This window comes from Brienomyrus brachyistius, chromosome 10 (genome assembly GCF_023856365.1).
Source record: "Brienomyrus brachyistius isolate T26 chromosome 10, BBRACH_0.4, whole genome shotgun sequence".
In the NCBI taxonomy this organism is placed as follows: domain Eukaryota; kingdom Metazoa; phylum Chordata; class Actinopteri; order Osteoglossiformes; family Mormyridae; genus Brienomyrus; species Brienomyrus brachyistius.
In genome coordinates this window covers 4591550-4606488 of record NC_064542.1, presented here as the reverse complement: position 1 = coordinate 4606488, position 14939 = coordinate 4591550, and the positions used below count along the sequence as shown (strand labels likewise).

General features: G+C 49.0%; 1 protein-coding gene across 6 annotated transcripts in view; it reads right to left on the bottom strand.

The window, feature by feature from the left end:
* pcdh1b (protocadherin 1b) overlaps positions 1-14939 on the bottom strand; it is a 140523-nt gene that overhangs the window by 18136 nt on the left and 107448 nt on the right. The window contains exon 5 of one of the 6 annotated variants that reach the window (XM_049029707.1): positions 2145-2320. The exons of 4 other annotated variants lie outside the window; for them this stretch is intronic. In XM_049029707.1, coding sequence (XP_048885664.1) covers positions 2160-2320 — 161 coding nt within the window. In that variant the 3' untranslated portion in view covers positions 2145-2159. Of the gene's footprint in view, positions 1-2144; positions 2321-12635; positions 14147-14939 lie in introns of those variants that run through there. One more of the 6 variants, XM_049029708.1, reaches the window with a different exon arrangement.

Here is a 14939-nt window from a genome sequence, read left to right as displayed (position 1 = left end):
CCTTTGAACGGTTGAGTAGTGACCCAGTGACCCAGTTTTGTAACATGTTATCCAAGTTACATTTCATAATCAGTACTTTGTAGTATTCCACAGTCATTGGAGTGGCCACACACACAAGCACACACACACAGATACACACGTAGGGTATACCTATCCTTTTGGGGTCCGCTCATTCACTTCTCTGGGAAAAATGCTAATGCTAACTATGACAACCTTAACCCCCACCCTGCCCTAACCATAACCATAAGTAACCAAACAAAATACAAGAGTTTTTGCATTTTTAGTTTTTTCATAGCAGTCACTGATTTTTATAAAATAGAGTTTTCCCTTATGGGGAAAAAATGGATAAATGGATATTTATCACGTTATGGGGACATTGTGTCCTCATAAGGATAGGTATACCCGCTCGCATGTACACACACAAACGCATACACACACACGAGATGATATATGCATCCTGGGCCTGAGAAGAGTGGGTGAAATGCTGGAAATCATACGTCAATCGATGATTAAATACAATAGTTTCAAAATATGAGATTGCATGAAACTGCATGCTAATGGTTGTGTAGGAATAGTACTTCCACTCTATAACACGCCCAGCGTGAGTGAGATGTTGGATAGGACAGGACCAGCAGGAGAATGGTCCACGTCAAGCCAGATGAGTCAAGGGCCCCGTCTCCCCCACCCCAGAGACCCACTCCACCTTGACTTTTTAGCCTCTTTCCTAGAAGGGCTTACACCCCACTACTTGGTACCAGAGCATTAAGTTGGACCATGAGACAAGCCTCGAATACTTGCGTTAGAATCGCTGGATTTGTACGTAGCTGAAAGACGCTTTAATGCCAGATCCAGTTACACACAGATCCCACCTCAGACAGGATATGAAGGCCTGCTGGGTTCGCTTACAGCCCTAAGCTCCCAAATCACAGCCAGAGAAAATTCTCGTCAGGTTTGTAAAAAGGCACGGAATGTGGTAAACTCAAGTGGGATGACACAAGGTCTTCTGACTGGGAGGCTATAGCCCCCAGCCAACAGATCCCAGCCTACAGGCCCTTGCCGTCAGCCCCCAGCTGACAGTCAACTGCTGACAGTCCCCAGCCTACAGCTCCATGCTTACAGCCCCTAGCCTACCATTCCCAGCAAACAGCTCCCAGTCTACAGCCCCATGCCTACAGTTCCCAGCCTATAGTCCCCCGTCTACAGTCCCCAACCTACAGCCAACAGCCCACAGCCTACAGCCCCATGCCTACAGTCTCCAGCCTACAGCTCCCTGCCTACAGTACCACCTAGCCTATAACCCCAGGCTTTCAGCTGTAGTCAAACAGGCTTTAATATGGTTCGCTAAAACTGCAGTGGGTCAGAAGCACATTGCTGTGTGTGTGTGTGTGTGTGTGTGTGTGGCATTATCAGCTAAGAAAGGCAAATCACACACATTCAAACACAAACACACATCTAGGCTCAGTTTAATGGCTCATTACTTTCAGGTTGGCACAAAGGAAAAGGCAGCCTGCATTCGCATTCTCACTCAATTAACGTAACTGGCGCGACCCGTCCCGCCACGGAGCCGAAATGTATTACCAACGAACGGCCAGAGAAGATAACAAAGCTGGCAACGCCGGGGAAGACACTCAGATGAGAATCTATATGCCATAAATAATCATTTCAATTATTTACGCCGTGAAGAAGAAAGGAGGAAACTCTCCAAGACCAAAGTGAGAATCTAGTTGGCTTCCAATTTATCATTTTCCCAATGGGGTACAGTGGAGAAAAAAAAAAATCAATTATGCTACAAAAGTGAATAAATTTTGAAGCTGTGCTCAGGCCTCCGTCTGCGTTCATACTGCGTCCCAAACCTGCTTTGGGGGCGCCAGGGAAATGGAAGCTTATTAGGGGGGCCTTCCCAATATTTTAAACATGTATCCAGCCGCTGCAGTATCATTAGAAATCGCGGTCCATGGGGGGAGGCCCTCTCTAATTCCATGAATACATTCACTTGGCATAGCAAGCTCATCACACGGCGAGGAAATCAATATTTGCTTTTGAAACAGTTGATAATGGAGTCGGTGACACGGTGTTCCGTTCTCACCGATAAGACATACCATTTCCCTGCCTAAAAAGAGAGAGAGAGAGAGAGGTGGGGGGGAAGCGGAGAAATAAAATCAATAGCGATAAAGGGACAAAGGAGGAGAAAGGGGAGTGAGAGAGAGGAAAAATAAGGCGACGTCGGGAGCGGAGGACGGGACGGAGGGTGTCAGGTGCCAAGCGGAGCACTGTGGAGTATATGAAAGCGTGCTTTGTCTTCCCAGGGACGGCCGGGTGCCTAAATGAGACAGATAGGCACAGTCAGAGAGGAAATGAAGTTGCTGTAATAACTGCAGTTGGATCCCTGACTGGGGGGGGCAGGGGGTACCCACGGGCATGTCTTAGCAGGCATGTGGTGTCTGCTGACTAAATCCACCGCGACCACTCCGACACGGCTGATTTACGCCACTGGTCAGGCTGCCCGCAGACTTACAGCCGCATACCCTGCCCCCCAGACCCCACAAACAGCCATCCCAACACCTCGTAAACCTGTCCTTTACAGGGGAGCGCTGGGGGCCATTGTGACATTGTACCCGCCGCGGGGGCTGCAGCTAGTCAGGGCCTGGTCCCAGCACATACAGGATTTACGTCTTGCTATAACTTACTACGAGGCAGCATACATCCCTCCCTCATACCAATATTCCAGGACATGGGCAGAATTACACCTGAATTCCAAAGGAGGGGGCTTGATCTTCACAATATGTGCCTCTTAATGGCGTAAAACGACACTCAGATAACAACACGCACACTAAACATGCGTTCAACACGCAGAACCTATGTAAGGAAAACGCACAGGAAAACGCAAGCCGGCACGAGTAAAGGAAATAACATTTCGATTATCACACACGTGCATGCACACAATCAAAATGAAAGACTTTCGGCATTTTTAGTTTTTTGATGGCAGTCACAGATTTTTATAATACTGAGTTTCCACAATGTCAAACTGACAGGTTTTTATCACATTGTGGGAACATTTGGTCCCCATAATATACTGTATACCTGGGCCACATGCATGTGTATGCACACACACACACATACACACACACACACACACCGTGGGGCAGGCTGAGGACAAGCATATGTTCTACTGCCCGGCTGCTGCTGCAAGCTGCCAGAAACAGACCTGGAAGAAGGAACTGGACGAGCTCCGGTGTCCAGGAAGGTTATTAATGTAGCAGTTTAGGAGCTCATTCCCCTCCATGTATCTCTCTTTGGCAGCAGCCGCTGAACAGGGGCGAGATCCCTGAGCCTCACAGTCTCGCACTACCATACCACACACACACGTGCAATGTACACACACAGAGTCCCACGTCTGTATGTATACACAGGGGATTGCTTAAGTGCACGTATGAAAGTATGTGTATGTTTGTGCATCCACCAGCGAACGCCTGGGCGTTGGTCAGTGGGCTGCCTGCTGGCGACGGCGATGTCACTTCCTGCCGTGCCGAGCTTGACGCTGCTCGCTCATTTGTAATGTGCAGCACAGGAGTGGGGGAGCATCTTGCTTGGAGAATGACCATATGCTGCATCCTGGATGCTGTGAGCTGCTGCTTTGTGAGGACAATCTGTATGGGCGCGCTGAGCGGTGCGTGCGGGTACACCGTGTCACACACACACACACACACACACACACACACACACACACACACACACGCAAACACAGAGGACCTCACAGAGCTCCCAGCATTCAAAAACACACACATTAAACACTACGTATTTGGAAAGAGGCTTCGATCAGAGGATGCGAGGGCATCCAGTGGGAACTACCAGGAGGATTCCTGAGCAAGGCAGTGCCCTTTCCAGGGCTATGGGGGTGTGCCAGCCATGACCTACCCTGCCACTCACTGGGGACACCGGACTACCAATCTGGCAGGAGTCAGACAGGTTTTGCTAGTAGACGAACACAGAAGATGGAGGGAGGAAGGGCTAGAGAGAGAGAAATAATGGGGGGGTGAGAAGAGGGGGGATGTACATGGAGATAGAAATCTGGGAAAACAGAAGGGAGGAAGAATGAGGGAAGAAGGAACTGGGCGCATTCATTCAACGAGGGATGCAGATTTGAATAATTCCTTTGCGAACGAGAAGATCATCAGAGCTGGGCCACATTTATCAGGGGTGATTCTGATGGTTCTTCAACCCAAAACAAGGCCAGTTCCACAATAAGACCCAAAACAATCCACAGTAAGTCACAATATAAGACTGACCCAAACCACAGGCAGCCCTTACATTAGATGGACCCAACACAGTCGCAACATAAATGTGACCCATCCCAGAGACAGCCTTAACATTAGACAGGACCGACCCGCAGACAGCCCCAAGACAAAGGCAGCCCAACACAAGACCAGCCAAAACACAGTGCTCACCCAACGCAAGCATAGCCCCAAGAGAAGGGTAGCCTAGCATAGAGAAAAATCAGCGCATTACCACAATTCACATTCTGACATTCTTTATCTCAATGCAGTATCCTTAATCTGACACCATGTTACACCATGGACAAGGCCCATTCCAGAACTTTCATTGTGGATTCTCTCACTGCCTAATCTACGGACTTGGGGACCCATTGCAAGCACAGTGCAGATGAGCAAAGAAACAGGGAAACTATGGAAGAAATGTAGCTGCAATCTGTCGCAGCTTTATTTCCCTCCAATAAGATATAACAGGGAAAAATAAGCTTTCTGACAAGCCTTAACTGACTAGGAAGTGAAAAGGTGCTGGCCAACGGTGAAAATAAAGAGGGATGAGAGATTTCTTTTCTGTCTCTGTCTGAGACAGGTAGACCAAAGAGATTAAACCTCAAATAATCCGCATGCTTTCTGAGGCTTGGACGCCTTGGAGGAGCTCAGGCCATTCTTGCCGAGGTCACCAGGAGGTCACGAGGACGCAGCTAACCTGGCACCGGCCTTCTGCCACCTCTCTGATCCACACTTAACTCAGTATTCGGCTTTATACCTTGTTTAAATTGAATTTGTCTGCCCAATATATATATAATCAGGCATATTTGGGAACACCTAAAACGTGGGCCTCACCTTCCCTTTGTCATCTGCCAGGTCTTTACACAGAGAAATACACACAAACAATTAAGCATATGATTATGTTAAAATTTTTGCATGAGTGTTTGATTGTGTCTGTGCGTGTGCCAGGATAATTCTTCCTGTGTGCAGAGAGTGTGTGTTCAGAAGCCAGCATACATCCATGTGAATTTCTGCGTCTGTACGTGTGTGTGTGTTTGTGAGTTTGTGTGTGTGTGTGTGTGTGTGTGTGTGTGTGTGTGTGTGTGTGTGTGTGTGTGCACAAGCACTGGTTCTCAAGTCCCAGCGTCCTTCAGCCTCTCCATCCTCACGGCAAAACCCCCAATTTGGCAAAACGCTGTCGATTTCTCTCCGGATTCGGTCCTCATCGCCTGAGGTGCTATCTCTTTGATGGGGTGCATTAACAATAAGGTAAATAATGCATGTGCTCCCAGTCATAACGCGATGTGGACAGGTCTTCTTAGATGCCGTTAGACGCCGCGATTGGTTGGTGTGCCGATCCAGCAGAGGATCCACAGCCAAATGCCGCTGGAAAGCAATTATACACCAAGGAGACACTCCAGCTGCACAAGGATCGAATTAGGATGCTGGTTTAGACCTCGCTCCCCTGCAGCTCGTCCTTAGCCTTCAGTAGCGTGTTAGTCTCATTAGCAAATGCTTTGTTTATCCCGGCAACGGGAGAAAACGCTAACATTTTGTTCATTAGGAGACAAGGGAATACCTCAAGTTGAGGGTATCTCTCTCTCTCTATCTCTCTCTCACTCTCTCTGCTCTCTATTTCCATCCATGTGTAGGCGCTTCATTAGTGTGCATAGCTGTGCATCTGGCCCAGGGGACTCTGGGTAATAGATTAGGCACTCCATTACAACTGCGGCAGAAGGGAACAAACAGAGTGCCTTGCACCCCCTCCACATACACACGTTCCCACTGATATTAGTCCAGGTCAAATCCCATTCATTGGGACTAATGCTAACACAACGTCCCGGATTATTCCGTAATTAGGGTCACTTTCATCCTTCGTGTTCTCCTTATTAAACGCCCTTCTTAACCCTCCGGCCCTGCACAGCCGGCCCCTGGAGACACATACCCACATAGGAAAGTGGAAATCTTACTGATACAGTGGAACGAATGTTTATCGCTAACATTTGTTTTCATTATCATTTCTATTATTATTATCAACTTTAGAAGATGCTGTTATCCCAAACACACGCAGCTCGTAGGCATCCATCTTCCATAACTGCTTATCCGGTATAGTAGAGGTTCCCAACCTTTTGGTGTCTGCCGACCGATTTGCATTCTGCACAGCGGTTTACAGTGTACGAAAATTTCACGGACTGGTGAAACATGCTGGGATGGATGGATGGAAATTTCACAAGTTTTATTGTTCATTCATTTGTTTCAGATGCACATAGATCATAAAAAAAGTTCAAATTTATCATTCATTTTTGTAACCATCACCTCTGCAATACCCCTACTGGACCGGGGGTTGGAAACCGCTGTGGTGCAGGGTTGATGTGAGCTTGGACCCTGAGTAGGTCAACAGACAGCTCCTTTGAAGAGCTTCCACTAACCCACACAAATGGCAATTTAGGGACACCAATTACCTCAACCAACAGCAGGGGACTGCAGGCCAAAATCGGAAAAAATATGGGCAGAGCCTAACCCATGATCCTGGAGGGATGGCCCAGTAGTGCCACCCACCGAGCCATGGTGACACAGTGCACAGTTTTTCACTAATTTCCCCAGATGGGCATTTATTCTCATTCAGCTTTCACTGTCGCTCAATGCTAGAGCACCAACTGCTATTAATGGCATCTGTGGTCCGTAGAATCACACAGCACTGCGTGTCACAGCCCAGCCCATGTGTTAGAATGTAATGTACTGCAGTCTGAGCGGAAATTAGCCGCAGTTCAGGCTCTTCCTTACATCACACTGTGGAGATATTTAAGCTGCGAAATATAAACCTCATTGTTGTCTTGCTGCTCTCGCTCACACACAAATATATATCATGTATGTACTTATAAATATGTGTACATAAGCAGACAGTCTCCTTCTCCCATCCTCACCAGCCTGCATCTCCTTCACAGCTGCCATCACCAAAGGGGAGCAGAGCTCCTCCCGAAGACAGGGAAGAGGAGCTAGTCAGAGGAAGGTGCCAGCCAGCAGGGGGGAAGGGGCGTCAGGCAGGAAGGCGCTCTTCTACCCCAGAAAGTGCCGACGTGGCCCACTGTGCCACTGCGTGTGCTGCGTGCATAGTCACTGCGTCATGTAGTGAGGGAGAGCTGTGGGTGTATGCGCGCTCATGCACACGCACACAGGCAGTTCAACTTGGATCACCTTCAAATGCCTGAAATATTTAAAACAAATAAATAAATATATTTAATGTTTATTTATGTTTTGACCCCTCCTTTCTACCCAAAAATCTTTAAAAAAATCGTTAAACATGCAAATGAGATTCCCTTCTCCCATTAAAGAAGCCACCCCCCCCCAATCACCCCCCCCCCCAGCCAAGTGCCTTGGCTCAGACTCATGCAAGAAATGGGCCAAGCTGAGAAAGCGTGGGTACAAAGGCTGCTCTATGCTAGCATGGGGGGAGGGGCGGGCAGGGGGCATGCGACGCGACACAGCGCCACCATGCTCTTAACCCCCTGGTTCACTGCGTATGACTGTTTGAGGTCGGGCCTAACGTAGTGAGAACCGGCCCGTTTTGGGCTGCGTAACTCCACCCCCTGCCTTAACTGGCTTCCCCTGCTGGCTGCGCAGGCCTTCGCAGGCATCGGAGGGGCCTGGCAGACTGTGCGAGATTCCGTGGTAAACATGCTCGCTTAGGAGAATCCCACCCCTGGGCCCAAGATTAGCCAGCACTGGGGACACAGCGGCTCCTCTCCCCCCCCCCCCCCCACCTGCCTCTGTGCTACCTCCCCCCAAGCATGCACTTCCATGTTGGCAGACCATGGTCCGAGGATTCACCAGGATTGCCTCGGAAACCCTTGACCTGTTCTCCATGGGGGGGGTACGTGTCTGTTCATGCTCCCATATGATAACAAAAATTTTGAAAGGTCAATCAAGCGGCAACGAGCCCCCCCACCATGAAGCTCCCATTTCAATCTAAATCTGATCCCATCTCAGCAGTTAGTGCAACGCCACCAAGGCGTGAATCACCGCACCCTGAGCCGCCACTGGCTCACAGGCCATCGTTCTTACGTTATTTATTTCTCTGGTCCTGCTCCACGGTACAACAGAATAGCGGGGGAGGCTAAGAGTATGCTAATCCCAGGCGGGTGTGACACATGCACGATGGGCTCCAGCAGATTAGCAGACGTGTAATGCCGGGCACTGCCTCCGGAGGGACACCCCTTTGTTTACATCCACTCACACCATCCTTATCCCACTCGTCGTTAATCATGGAGCAGTGAGTATGGCAGAGCCAGAGGGGGTGGTTTTTCCAGCCGTTGAGTGACCTGGGGTGATTCCAGGTGCCAGGTTTATGTAATAAGAGTCCTCTGTTTTTCTGGGCTCAGAAGCAGCATGATAAACGCCTCGCTAATGTGATTTTTTTATGGAGGGGTGGCAGCTTCAGCTCCGGTCAGGTATATCCGCAGCCACCCACTGGGAAACCGTGGACCAGGCTGAAACATGCAATGGGCCAAGGCGGAGACAGCAGAAAGTCGAGAGCATGCCGGCTGGCTTGCAGAAATGCCCCTTGGAGGGTAAGGATGCAGAAATGGGTTTGCTGTGGTTCACTTTTGGGGGGATACATGTGTTTTGTGCATCTGTAATCAGCTCCAGTAACAAGTAGGTGCCCCATTAAAACCTCTCAAAAATGTGTGAATCTACCGGACGACTATGCGAATCAGAACACGCTCAGGCACACGCATGGGCACACGTGCAAAGCCCCGGCTCAGAGGGCCAGCTCTCCACCCAGTGAAGCAGGCCTTCAGGGAGCCCAGCTTCCCCCCCCACCCCACCACTCTGAGCTGACTTCATTACCAGGGCTCCTCTTTCCCAGTTAGGGCACGTCGCAGTCTGCTTTGTGTCCCGCTTGCCAGAGAGGCAGGCTGAATGGTAACGAGGGCGCTCCCGCGGAGAGCAGGGAGAGGGCGGCGGCCGCAGCAGCACGCGGGGCCAAGCTGCTAATTAGACAGCCAGAGTTAATTGTCTCTAATTACAGCACGATGACTCACGGCCACTCGGCCGGTGCGCCTGCGCTGAATCCACCGTTCCGGCACACACCGACCACCCTCAGGCCCTCTTGTGGGGGGAGGGGGTCCTTCAGCAGTGACTGCCGTGTCCAATGGATTTCCGGCACTTAAGGGAGCTTTTTATTTGGTGGTACACAGACAAGGTAGCCTGGTCGCTGCACCAAGAGGGCGGGCAGACCTTCCAGGGCGGGGGGTTGAGCTTAGAAGGCGAGCGGGCCGGGAGAGGCAGGGAACAGGGGGGATGCAGACCCCATGGGGGGGCTGGGACCTCTTGTTGCGATACATGTGCATCGAAAAGGAGTGACAATGCTGATGGGACTGTAAAGGCAACCAGCTGCACACCACACACACACACACACACACATACAGATATGTGTGCACATAGAGCGCTGCCACATAGAGCGCGAGGAGAATCCAGCAGGCCCTCCCAGCCAGGCGAGCAGGAAGTGATTAGCGCTGGGCTTAGGGGATGAGGCCGGCCCGGGCATTTATTAACACTCACAAATCCATTCCTGTACCAGACACTGCGGTCAGCGGGGCCCTAACTAACGACGGGAGTGTGTCGCCACGGTGATAATAAAGCCCACAGCCCCCGTGTCACTTACAGCCCCAGATGCTGTGACAAGGAGTCAGACGCAAAGAAGACACCCCCCCCCCCCCCAATTATTACACCTGCCTGGGGAGCTCAGATCTACAGGATGGAGCTAAAATTATAACACTGCTGCATAGGCTGGGAAACCCATGGGAATAAGGGGCAGACCCTAGCGTTGTGAAGGGCGGGGCTTGTTTTTCCCAGCACAGAGGCCTTGAGGAACATCTCCCGATGACTGGCGATACACTATGCCCAGATTCTAACACTGTACCCATACTCTCTTCACACATAGACAGAGACAGGTGGTATCAGTGCCTCTGGTTTACTCTGGGCACCCTGACAAAATGGCACTTTGGAGAAGTTTTGCCGACCAGGGGATTGAGGGGTAGGTGCCCCCCCGGTAGATTTTGCAGGTGATAGATTTCACCTAATTATATAGAAACATTAACACAGAAAATGTAACAGTCTCCATCCATCCATTTTCCAAACTGCTTATCCTACTGGGTCGCGGGGGGTTTGGAGCCTATCCCAGAGCAATGGGCACGAGGCAGGGAACAACCCAGGATGGGGGGCCAGCCCATCACAGGGCACACTCACACACCATTCACTCACACATGCACACCTACGGGCAACTTAGCAAGTCCAATTAGCCTCTGCATGTTTTTGGACTGTGGGGGGAAACCGGAGTACCTAGAGGAAACCCCACGACGACATGGGGAGAACATGCAAACTCCACACACATGTGACCCAGGCGGAGACTCGAACCCGGGTCCCAGAGGTGTGAGGCAACAGTGCTAACCACTGCACCACCATGCCGCCCCATGTAACAGTTTGTCTTTTGTAATGTAAGACATAATTTTACATCTGGACCCCTTCCAGTCCAGGGCCCGAGGAAACACAGCCCCCTCCACCTAAGCAACAAGACAGACATTCCTCCATTTGTCCTCTCTTTCTCACCCACGCCATCTCACCCTCCATCAGCCCGACGAACGCATGCACACACATCCTGCTAAGGGGCTTTTATAAAGCGTGATAAATAGAGCCAGCTGTGCTGCTTTAGCTCATGATAACTAAATCACTGCGTCGTGCTCCTCCAGACCATGATAACTAAATCACTGCGTCGTGCTCCTCCAGACCATGATAACTAAATCACTGTGTGTCTGCAGTGATAACCAAACCACGCTGCTGCGCCGAGGCCTAAGAAGCAGGCTCTTTCTCAAGCTGTAACCGTGACAACTTTACAGTAAACCCATCAGGTCACTACGGTTACGTCTAATGAGAGAACACATGCTGCGTGCTCTTTATGGTCTCCCATTAAAAGCAAAGAAGTCCTGGTACACGCCTCTCCCACATCCACCATGCCAGGCCCTCCACCTCTCTCAATCACCTCTATTAACTGTGCCAAGTTCAGTCTTCCAGTCCGTCAAGAATCAATTGAGCCAAGACTACACTACCTCATTTATGCCAAGTCTATAGCTGACCTCTCCATCATGTACCAACTTTGTGAAGTCTACAGTGGACCTCTCCATCACGCACCATCTGTGCCAATTTTACAGTGAACCTCTCCATCATGTACCAACTGTGCCGAGTCTACAGTGAATCTGTCTATCATGCATCAACTGTGCCAAGGCTACATTTAACCTCTTTTACATACTGACTTTGCCAAGCCTCAAATCCTCTTTAAACTCAAATCTGAATCAGCCCATTGTCTGAGCTGAGTGTGCTATTCCACACTAATATCATCTGACATAGGTGTAAATATGGAGGGTGTTTCGTGATCCTCTTGGTCATATTCCCACCCTTCTGACCTCTGACCCCAGGGATGTTGCTCATGTGTCTGAAAGTGCCCACAATACCCCTATTGCCAGATTCCACTCCTCCCCACCCCACACCAGCCTATCCCCTGACATTCTCCTGAACAGCCTGCTGTCATAGTGTCACCAAGGATCCTCAGGGACAGCCTTCATGCAATAATGCGTGCAGGATGGGACCAGGCTCCTCAAAAAATAAAATAAGGCAAGTACACATACTTCCTCACCTGACGCATAATTCGGCTCTGAGAGGCAGAAAGTGTGATGTGCAAAAAGTTAACTTTGTGAAACTCAGAACAGAACAAGATTTTGCAACAAAAAAAATAACTGAAAAAACAAAATGTACCAGTTGTTAAAAACAAACACCTAAAGCAGAGTAATGCTCCATTACACTTTATCACAGCTGCTGTTTAATCCCCTCTTCACTGCTCTATGGGACCACCTGAACAATGAGGTGCACTCACATGCTCTCTACAGCAAACCAGGCCAAACAAACAAGCAAGTAGCAGTTTCCGCTTCCCTGACCAGTAACAACGGCCATTTCACAACAAGAATGCAACACGCCTTCAAACCCCCACTTATGATGATGTCGCTCGGTGCTCTCCATCGATCATGAGCTCTAAACGCTCAGTGACACAGAGGGGCAGCAACCGCACATGGAGCACAATGTCCATGCTGAAACTACAAGGATAATACACCTCACCCATCCAGACAATCTGCCCGTGGTGGTGAAAGGAAGCCACTCGCCTAAACACCAGCATCATTGTCCAGTGCAAACGAAAAACATTCCACCTCCCCCCAGTGTCCCATAACTCCCAGTGGGAGTCAACAGAACGTCCATCCTCCACCTCTGAGAACTCTTTTTACTCGCTCGTCAAAAGATGTGCATGCGTGTCCGTACCATGCCCCAAGAGACTCCAGACGTGAAAGCAAAAGGAAAACACGAATGAAAAATCCATTTTCCAGCTTTATTATAGTAAAAAGTAATGAGTACAAATTACATTCACGGGTACTTCCTTTGGACTTCCACAAAGCCAAACGTACTTCCTAACGCTATGTGTGTGGTGTACGGACACTGAGGAAATGCATTAGCAGCCTGGGTTGAAAGATAAAATTATCTCACTCAAATTCACAGTAACAAAAATCATTTCGACGGCACTTTCATTTCAAATAGAAACAAAGGATCTGCTGACCTAAAATCCATCGTCCATGAAAATACCATATATTATCTAAATATAATTTAAATAAAACCCAACGATAACAATATCTCTTGAAGCATGTGAAATGCTGATATCTAGAGGCTAATCTTTTGCACGCTGCATCGAGTTATTTTATTTTTTTGTATGGTTCTCATAATGACTCAATGTCACTTTCAGGAAGGGGCGGGACATAGGCGGATGGGGGATGGGTCCATTTCTGCAGAACAACACTCCAGCGATTAAGCGACAGATTGCCGCTCTGCTGTAAGCTTTCTGACAGAGTCTCCTTGTCCCCGTCTTGTCCCCAAGCTGCTCTGGTTTCGGCAAACCAGTGTCCCGCGTGGCGCCCTCAAGTGACAGGGTTCGAATCAGCGGCCCTCACCAGCAGCCGGATGCTTTCGGCAGAAAACAAGCGGACGCAAGAGGAGCACCAGGCCTTTATGCCGAGTTCTATACGGCTGCTGGCCATTTGCCGGTCGATTCCAGTCCAGACGCAATACCTACCTCCGAAACCCCCGCCGAGCACTCAGACTGCCCCCCAGTGGAGTCCGTGCCACAGTACGGCTCGTAACAGGTGATACAACCAACGCGAGGCCCCCAGACTGAGATCTGCTTCGCCCCACCAGTCCACTGCAGGTGGGAAGCTTCGGCAAGGAGGGGTGGGGGGAAGCGGGTCAGCAAATGACATTTCGGCACAAGAAGGTGAAAAAAAAACACTCAAAAAGCCAGAGAAGACAATCCAGTCAATGCTTTGGATCCATTTAGTGACTGATTTTATATCCGCATGGAGAAGGTCGCAACACAGACAGAGGACAAAGGTTCCCTCTGAAAAAAAAGGCTCTGAAAAAACAGGCGAGAAAAACTTATGGCGTAACTGTGTCGTCTTTCCTCACAAAATACACTGTGGCCGTTTTATTTTTGTTTTTTTTTCCTTTTTAAATATTGTCCGCACAAGCAAATTCTTTTTTTTTTTTCTTTTTTAATTTTGAACTCCACAACAAAATGATATGCCGCTTATAATCGATAAACACTGAGCGATAACGTTGATCACGAGCACAGGCGGAAGGAGAGTTGGGTAGGAATAGTCCTTGAAGTGCAGAAACGAAGAAGGCCAGTGCACCAAAATCGGACTTATGGGCATTTCAGGGAAAAAAAGGCGTGCCGTTTATAAGTTTTTAAGGCAGTCTGTTTTGGCCGGCCCCCATCTTTCGGTCAGCGCCCGAGACTGCACCTACAGAAGGACAGATACCACTTACCACTCACACAATGGAACGCAATGACATTCCATGCAAAGATATAAAGGTAGAAGGGGGTAGAAAAAATTAAACGACACAGGATAAAAATTTATAACAAGGCAATGCCCTAGACTGTTAACCTGATGCTACAGGCAAAGCCAATGCTATCCTGTGGTAATTTTAGTTAATGGTATCTTCTGGACATTCTGCTAAGCTAATGCTATCTTCTGGACATTCTGCTAAGCTAATGCTATCTTCTGGACATTCTGCTAAGCTAATGCTATCTTCCGACCATTTTGCTAAGCTAATGACATCTTCTGGACATTCTGCTAAGATAATGTTATTTTCTGGTTACTTTGCTAAGCTAATGCTATTTTCTGGTTACTTTGCTAAGCTAATGCTATTTTTTGGTTACTTTGCTAAGCTAATGCTACCTGCTGGTTACTTTGCTAAGCTAATGTCTTCTGGTCTTTCTGCTAGCTGTCATCATTGATACTGCTAAGCTAATACTGCTCTACAGTAATGCTGTGTATCACTAACTGGTGCTCCTATCCTTTAGTTGGCGGCACTTTCCAACACTGATAATACCTTGTTATTAAACTACTGCAGCAAAGGAATACTACAGCGATAGCCAGATTTAGCAGGAAATCGTAGCAACAGGAAGTGAATTTTGAGAGTCGCGACTGTGGCCTAGAAACTAGTCTGTGGTGCGTTCAATGAAGTTCTGATGAGATGTCTATCGGATCAAGAAGATTGGCACTAATATCGCGATCGATCCAGCCCAGTATG